The following is a 9,065-nucleotide window of genomic DNA, read 5'->3' as shown; positions in this document are numbered from 1 at the left end:
TTTACGACGTCGGAGTGTAACCGGGGACTGTTTTGGGTTGGATAATTAAAAACTATCTTAAACTTTGAATTGGAGGTTTATGTTCTGGAAAAATGATTTTTACTATAAATATGTTAACACATAGAAATTTCATGATTTAATTCAAAGTATAAGTATTTTTAGAAAAATGGTCATTAAGTGTTATTTTTTTGTAACAAAAATGTTTAACTTCATTAGTTTCACTAAATTTTCACCTATGCCGTGTGATTTTGAATACAAACCAAGGTATTTTAAGTTCATAGTCTTAAAGAGGGACTCGATCCAAGGAGATGGCAAGTTGAATCAATGAAAACGGATTTGTAACGAAGAAACTATGACCGAAACAAAATTGGTTATCCTAGACTTGTTTAACTTCGGGATTAATTGGGAAAAATTAAATAAATCACATATTTCTAAGATAACATGATATTTTATATATATGTACTTATAATTCAATTTTATATGGTTCAGGATCACCCGTAAACAACACGAGAAGATTAATCATAAGATCCCATGTTTGTACGCAACACGTCATTTGACAACACCGGTACTTTATGTACGCAACACGTCATTTGACAACACCGGTACCGTGGGTCAAGATTAATCTCGACCAATACATATACGATGGGGTTTTATTTATTTCGTTGGGGGTTTTATTTATTTCATTGCGGGTATATTAAACATCTAAAAATGAACCATTAAAATTGAATTACTAACAACGAGCTGCTAACTACGGACTAAGGAATTATTCAAAGTACTAAAAGTATAACAAGTATATATATGTGACGTTTGTTTAAAAAGAAAAGGTATTGATATATTATATATGGATAGGTTCGTGATATCAACCGGAGACCAAGTCAAATTATATATATCTTCAAGACGAAAGTGAGTATATAGTCCCACTTTTAAACTCTAAATATTTCGGGATGAGAATACATGTATTTTATGTTTTACGTTATGGACACAAGTAACTGAAAAATATATTCTACGTTGAGTTGTACCACTGGCATACTTCCCTGTAGCTTGGTAACTAATATTTACAGCGGTATTGTAAACGCGAATCCTGTTGATAGATCTATCGGGCCTGACAACCCCAACCGGACTGGACGACCAGTATTCAACGGTTGCACAGTACTTCGTTTCGTGACTACACTTGGTACAGTGTAGTAAGATTTCATATTAAAGGGAATATGCGACGTGATTAATTGTTAAGTATGGTTACCAAGTGCTCAACCACTTAGAATATTTTTATTAAAATGTTTATATATGAAATCTTGTGGTCTATATTTATATCGCTGTCGACATTAAACCTATATCTCACCAACTTTATGTTGACATTTTAAAGCATGTTATTCTCAGGTATGAATTAAGTCTTCCGCTGTGCATTATCTCGTACTAAGGATACTACTTGAGGCCATTAAGGACTTATATCATAAGGCGTTGCATTCGAGTCATTGAAGTTCATAGAGACTATTATTAAGTAAATGGCGGTTTAGGTCATTTGAATATTATGAAATGTCAGGCGAATATGTCAATTATGGATGTAACTATAGATTGTCTTTTAAGAATAAATGCAACGTTTGTAAGATGTATCATATAGAGGGCAAGTACCTCGCAATGTTATCAACTATTGTAATTCGTTTGTAATCAATATGGACAACGTCCGGATGATTAGTTTCGGATCCTTTCAGATTTCTTGTTAGTCCCACTTCCACTTGCTGCTGCTGATTTCCTCTTCTTACCTCCAACACTTCCTTCATTAGTGCAACTCCTCTGATTATGCCCAAATTCTCTACATTTTCCACATCTTGAACTCTTACCTTTCTTTGACAATTTCCCTCTTTTATTCAAGCTTTCTTTTTCATTCACACTCTTCCTTCTGTTCTTTTTGGGTCTACCAGCTGTAGCAACCTTCAAAGGTGGTAGAAGTTGACTTGGTACTTGAGACTTGGACCAGTGTGCTCGACCATGTATTGGGTTAATGTGAAAACTGTATGTCATTTTCCATGTAGCTAACCGGTGAACTTTATGAACCCATGATTCCAAGGGACCAACCTTTGAACCATTGAATACCATGTTATTAAGTACAACAACTACATGCTTACATGGCATTCCAGTAAGCTCCCATTTCCTACAACCACACACTTTCTGTTCCATGTCAACCACACATTGATCATTGTGTGGACCATTTACTTGGTATTTATGACCTCCATTCCACATCAAAGTATACTTACTAGCTTCCTTTTTAATCCCTTCAAATACCTTAGTGGCAGATGGAGTTAAAGGTCCTTGACATTTGTCAATGTGATTAAGCACATTGACAATTCTTTTCATTAAATACTCCCTTATAAACTCTAAGGCTGTTATAATGGGTTTATCCCTTCCATCAACTAACCACCTATTCAGAATTTCACACATATTGTTCAATAGCACATCAGTTATTGCCCTACTTGCCAATTTCACACATATTATTAACAATTGTTTAAATACACAACATAATTAGCATACCATTAATTTACTTACCTGTAAAATGACTCCTTGTCCAGTGATGAGCACCAATATCAGCTAGATACTTGTGACAACCAGCATTAAACTCCTTCAATGCCTCCATACATCTTTCAAACTCAGGAACAGTGGTTGCAGTTGCACACCTCCAAAGATGTTGTTTAAATGCTACTCCATTCAACTTATTACTCTTTAAATTTTCATGTATATGTCTCAAGCAATATCTATGCTCTGCACTTGGGAAGACTTTATCAACTGCTCCAGTTAAACCCTGACAGTATAAATAAATACACATTATTGATAAAAATTTTAATTAAGAAGACTATAAGAAAACTCATACCTTCTGTCTGTCACTTATAAATGTGTAATTAGAACGACTGTCAAGATCCAGATCCTCTCCCAAGTTTTCTAAAAACCACTTCCATGAATTAAAGTTCTCAGCTTCTACAATGGCATAAGCTACTGGGTATATGCCATTATTTGAATCCATCCCAACTGCAGTTAACACTTGCCCTCTTGCTGGTTCTTTCATGAAACAACCATCTAACCCAATAAGATCCCTCCCCAATGCTCTAAACCCTCTCTTCAGTGCTCCCAAACAAATGTACACACGTTTAAAAACCCTAATTCTTGAATTTGAATTAGAGGGTTCAGTTACCACCTTGGTTCTTGTGCCTGGATTACACTTGACAAGTTCTTCCAGATAATCTCTTAACAGGCTATACTGACTGTGGTAATCCCCTTCAAGAGTTTCAGTTGCTTTCCTCAATGCCCTGTATGCCTTCATTCTTGAGATATTCACATCTAGTTTTGATTCATATTGATGCTTAACTGCTTTTGTTGGTATTCTAGGATTTGTAGCCAGTTGGTCTTGAAGCTGTGAAGCAATGAATTCATATGTACATTGCTTAATATCTCTTGAATTAAGACACTTGTGCTTTTCCTTGTAGGTTCTTACTTGCCAGGTTTCAGAATTGTTGACTTTGGAAATGTGTAAAAGCCAAGGACACTTACCACTTGCTACTCTTTTTTCATATCCCCCTTCTTGTCTTATTGTTTTTCTTTTCTCCACTTTTCCTTTTTTGCCCTTGCCTTTATTGGTTTTCACTCCCTTTTCTTCACTTACACCTACCTCCTTTATTGGCCCACTGTTAACATGTGAATGTTGACTACAACCATGTGCTTCTTTACTAGTACTCCCATCTATATTTAAAGCTTGTGATTGTTGACTGGGATCAATACCACCTTTGAGTTCTTTTCCTTCAAATATTGGGATCATTCCATTGTATATAGCTCTTAACCTCTTCCTGTCATTACTATATAACACAATCTCTCTCCTTGTCTCAATAGCATGCATAGATATGCAGTCTTAAGCCTCTTTTTTACTGCCAAATTCTTGTCCAAGATAAAAGTATGTGCTGCTTACACTTTGTTCTTTTTGTTGTTGTTTCAACTCATTGATCTTCCTCTTCCTAATTTCATCTACATCATCCTCACATGTTTCACTTTGGAATCCATCATCATTCACCACTTCTAATACAGTCAACTCTTGCCCCTCTTCTGCTATTTCAACTTGTTTACCATCACCCATGAATTCTACATCCATATCAATATTCAAATGAAACTCTTTCATGTCCACATTTACATCTTCTATGATATTATCTTCATCTACAGTGTAGTCAATATCCTCACTCTCCTCACCATCCTCACCATCCTCACTCTCCTCACCATCCTCACCATCCTCACCATTCTCACTATCATCAATCCATTCTAACATTAGTTTTCAGACATTTGATTTGTTCGATTTTGATTTGTTCGATCTAGGGTTTTAGATCTTCTGAAACTGAAACGAATGAAGGCAGATTGTAATATTTTATATGCTAAGGTGGGAGACATAAAACGAATATGACGAAATTACCCTCATGTTTTAGTCACGTGGAACCATTTTAACGTCCATAGATAACGTCTGTGACACCAGGTATGAACCATGAAACGATTTGAAAACTTGAGTGACCAACCACGTTCAAATAAAACATTAGTTGCTACATTGAAATTTTGAGTAAACATAAGTGACCAATGACGTAATTTTTTCTAAAAACTACTCAAAACGATAAACAAATTTTCTTTTCCTTTTCCTAAAATAACGATTGCTCTTAAAAGTAAAAGATATTCATCAATAGATGAAAACCCCCAAATCAATACAAGTAAGTAAACAAAACGCGACAACAGATTCGAAAAAGTCAGCCAGACTACAATAACTTAACTTATGCGCTAACTCCAACCGAACCCGACCAACAACAAACCAACTATAAACAATGATGGCCTTAAATAGGCAATTTTCATTACTCTTTAGTTATCTCTGACGGTAAATCAAGTCTAAGCAAACAAAAAACCCACTTTTTCTTTGACTTGGTATTCGTGCCAACCCTTTTTCATCTTTCAATTTCTCCGGCCATTTTTTTCTATTCCGTCATCTACTTTTTCAGGTAACCACGGTTTCCTTTTGTCTTGGCCTCCCTTTATTTTGAACCTTTTATTTTCTGCTCTTTCTTGTCCAATTAATCTTCCTATCTAGATTTGTTTTGTAACCTCTGGTATTGCTCTCCCTTCGGCATCCGGCATCTCGCCGGAGGTCCGTTGAACATCTTTTATCACTTTATTTTTCTGTTCTGACTTGGTTCCTCCATCCCGTTGCTCTTCTCGAAATTCCGTTGGTCCGTTCATCCTTATCGTTCCCTCCTCCGACGGTCAGGCGGCGAATGTTGTGTGGTTATCACACGCATTCTGCGAACCGGTGGTGTGCGGAGTGATTTAGGTTGTAGCTTTCTGGCAAGATTCCAGGATTTGGCGATATGTGGTGGTGGCTTTCTTTCTGTTTTGATTTTTCGGCTAGGGTTTTTTGTCGGAGGGTCTGCTAGAGGAGTTGTTGGTTGTCGGTACGTTGACCAACTTTTTTCTGGTAGTTTGACGGTGGCTGCTGGTGGTTTTTTATTTTTTCCGGTTGGTACTTTTTGGCCGGATTTATCGCTAGCTGTTATGTTGGTAGTCGGATTTGTTTTTCGGCTGCTGTTCTAGTGATTTTTCGACGGGTACCCCGTTTTGTTTCTCTTAGTGTAGTCGTTATTTAAGTTTCTGTTAGTTATAGCCTTGGTTTTACTTCGTTTACTAGAGTAAACGGGTTTGTTCACTATGTTAGTAAGCCATTAGTTTTGGTTAGTTTAGTTATACTAGGGCTCGTTGGATTCTTTTGTATCGCTTGTATTGTTTGATTTTCGATTTCGTTTAATGTTATCGTTATTTTGTCAAAAAAAAAAAAAAAATATCTCTTGACGATTTCATCTTTTTCACCCTAAATCCCCGTACTTGCTTGTGTCCATTTAACTGATTTAACCAAAATTACTTAAATTATAATGACCCAATTTATATTCTTTGAGATTAAAAAAGATGTAAGCGCACTTTATCATAGTCGTTTGATTTTCTCGTAGACTACAAAGTTCGTAACTGATGCAATCTTTAATTTCTTAGTAAGTTGATTCAATATTGTACATATTTTCAATTTCTTTTTGTTTTCCAGTTAACTAACTAGGGTTTGTGCTAGCCTTACTTTCATTGTCTGATTATATGCTGAGTTGCTGACTGATTTGTTGTTATAATTTAGGTTTTCGGTGAATATTTGAACCTAGGGTTTGTTATGTTAGGTTAATAGAAAATATGGATTCAGTAACAGATGTTGTTAAGAACATGCAAGATTTTAGAGATAGGTGTCTTGAATTAGAAGAAAAAAACAAAACGTATGAACTGAGGTGTTTGATGTTGGAAGATGAAGTTGAAAATTTAAAGAAAAAGAACGAAGAACTCGAAGCGAAGATCAAAACGATTCAAAACATTGTACACAATGAAGATGAGGAAGATAAATTAATTGAGTTGATGATTGAAAACAAGGTTTTGGAATGTGAGAAAACAAAGGCTGAAACCGAAGTTTGCTGTTTGAAAGATAAAGTTAGAGAATTGACATCTCGGATGTGTGAACTGGAAACAAAAAGTAAGTGTACAAATGAGAAAGTTCACGAGGGTATTAGTGACGTCTTGAAGGGAACTAAAGAGGAATGTTGTAGTCAAGTTAGAAAGCGATTATTGTTTGAGAAGATGTCCCCTTCTACTCCAGGTGTCGGTGGACAACCGTTTTATGGTGTTATCGATGTTAGTGATGAGGATTTTAGCGATGAAAACGTTCGAAAAGCTAACAAGTGCTCTGATGCTAAAAGTCAAGTTTCTGCAAGTGCTAAAAGGAAAAGAGCAGTGAATATCATTGCGAGCGATGATGAGAACAGTAGTCCAGATGATGAAAAAATGGACAGTTCTAAAGTTCATTCTTTAAAAACTAGAAGCGCTAAAAGAAAACGAGCTGTCAAGATCATTAGTAGCGATGATGACGCCAGTTGTGACGATAGCTCTCCGATTTGCACACTCGTCAAGACACGACGTAGTTCTAGGTATATGAAAGATTCTGATGATGAAGTGAAAAAGAATGGAAGCACGCGATACTTAACGAGGTTGAGAAAATTGGAATCAGAAAACATACAAGATAAAAGTTTTATCGACATGAATAAAACCGTTTGCCTTGATGGAAATAGTTCAAGTGAAGATATGGAAGATAATGATGTGGGGTCACAGAGTGATAGCCCAAGTTTGGGTGGGTATATGAAAGATTCTGATGATGAAGTGAAAAGGAATGGAAGCACGCGATACTTAACGAGGTTAAGAAAATTGGAATCTAAAAACATACAAGATAAAAGTGTTAACGACATGAATAAAACTGTGTGCCTTTATGGGAATAATAGTTCAAGTGAAGATATGGAAGATAATGATGAGGGGTCACAGAGCGAAAGCTCACATTTGGGTGGATTTATCACTGACGATTGTGAAAGTGTATCTGATGGTGCGTCTAAAAGTGATGGTAGTTGTGATGAGTCTGAATCTGAAGATGACTATAAAGGAACTTTAGATAAGATTGGGAGAAAAAAGGTTTCGAATATGAAGTGGGATTTAGAGGGAGATATGTTATCTGATTTTGGCAAAGATGACGAATTGTGTATGCGGGCTGTTTGTGCTCTCTATAGGCAACAAACTGAAGACGAGAAAGAGTCTAAAGCAACGATACATAATAATAACAGAGGGTTTAGCCAGCCTGATGCATACAGGTAACAATTTTAAACTACCTTACTTATTGGTCGTTGCATTTGTGTTAGGATTCAAATGCATTAAGATTTTGCTGCTTCAAGTATTAGTAAACTATAATTCTAGTTGTTATTGTTATTGGTAGCGTTGACCAATTCATTTATGAATAAATCGGTTTGGGTCATGGGTAATGGGTTTTTTTGGTAACGGGTTAAATGGGTTAAATAAAGTAGCTTAAAGGAGATGGGTCAAAAAGTCCCAAAAAGCATATTTTCAGTGCATTAAACTAATACAAATATATATAATTGTGGAGTTATGAAAGTTAATCTACTCTTATTTGGCAAATTAACTAGAGAGATCCAAATGCTGTTTAAAATATGATATGGGTGAACCCAATAATCAGTACCAAAATTACCCATTTTGACATGTTTTAAACCCTTCCGTATTGCCACCTATCTGTCTTTTTGTCATCGAACAACTATTTTTCTGTGTTCTATAATTTCTGTTCACATGGTGCTACAAACCGTAAGATTGTGAATACAAGTTAAAACAATATATATAATTCATTATGTATATGTAAAGGCTACATCAATAAATTATTTGTAATTCCATATCTGGTAGTTATTTATTTATTTGTTTAACGATAGAAGAAATCAAGACTAGGACTTATAAAACGAAGAGTTTAAGCACACATAACGTAAATAATACCTGCTAATCAAAACTAGTGAAAAGGTTATCAATAATTATCATTATTATAACTACTTACTACTAATATTAATATTATGTGATCATATTGTTATAACTTGTATGCATAATCTTGTAGAGGTACTAAGCTGGCTGAATTCCTCACGGAGGGACACCCTGGTGATGATCTGAACAAGACAGTGAAAGAACTGAAACAATTCGACTCTAAGGGCATTGAACTATGCAGGAAACTTGCAATAACATACTCTAAACAGTTGTTTGAGATTTATCAGAACAAAGAAGATGAGTATTTCATGCCACCATGTTAGATAGGTTACTATCATCATCATCATCATCATATAATATAGATATCGTAATACACAGTGTGTACATATTGGTAGTAGCATTGTAGCAGTGAAAGTGATATATGATGATCTTTTTTTGGCTTCATGGTTGAAATAATCTATTTTGATGACTTGATGTGAATATTTTCTCTATAAATGGCTTTTTGTTTAGTATCACTCCCGCTGTTTATGTATTCGTTGTTTTGTAAGCTTCTTGTACGTGTTTCAAAAGATGCTTAATTATGTCGTACGACATAACAGTACATGTATCGCTTGATATGTGACATTAATTGTGTTTAAAAAATGTTTTATGTCTACATGACTACATAACAAGAG

At 35.3% G+C, this 9,065-nt stretch overlaps 2 protein-coding genes across 2 annotated transcripts; one reads left to right on the top strand and one right to left on the bottom strand.

Annotated features, from left to right (window-relative positions):
- Window positions 1-1,689: 1,689 nt before the first annotated feature.
- On the bottom strand, window positions 1,690-3,880 carry LOC139869140 (uncharacterized). The gene is made up of 3 exons (XM_071857461.1): window positions 2,864-3,880; window positions 2,538-2,794; window positions 1,690-2,416 (listed from the first exon to the last, which is right to left on the bottom strand). The coding sequence occupies exons 1-3, from the start codon at window positions 3,878-3,880 to the stop codon at window positions 1,690-1,692; spliced, it is 2,001 nt and encodes a 666-aa protein (XP_071713562.1).
- Window positions 3,881-4,890: 1,010 nt separating this feature from the next.
- On the top strand, window positions 4,891-8,738 carry LOC139865998 (uncharacterized). The gene is made up of 3 exons (XM_071854124.1): window positions 4,891-5,612; window positions 6,182-7,724; window positions 8,525-8,738. The coding sequence occupies exons 2-3, from the start codon at window positions 6,235-6,237 to the stop codon at window positions 8,712-8,714; spliced, it is 1,680 nt and encodes a 559-aa protein (XP_071710225.1). The 5' UTR covers window positions 4,891-5,612; window positions 6,182-6,234; the 3' UTR covers window positions 8,715-8,738.
- The last annotated feature ends 327 nt before the right edge of the window (window positions 8,739-9,065 follow it).

Source organism: Rutidosis leptorrhynchoides, chromosome 9 (assembly GCF_046630445.1).
Source record: "Rutidosis leptorrhynchoides isolate AG116_Rl617_1_P2 chromosome 9, CSIRO_AGI_Rlap_v1, whole genome shotgun sequence".
NCBI classification, from domain to species: domain Eukaryota; kingdom Viridiplantae; phylum Streptophyta; class Magnoliopsida; order Asterales; family Asteraceae; genus Rutidosis; species Rutidosis leptorrhynchoides.
This window is presented reverse-complemented; position numbering and strand designations above follow the sequence as displayed.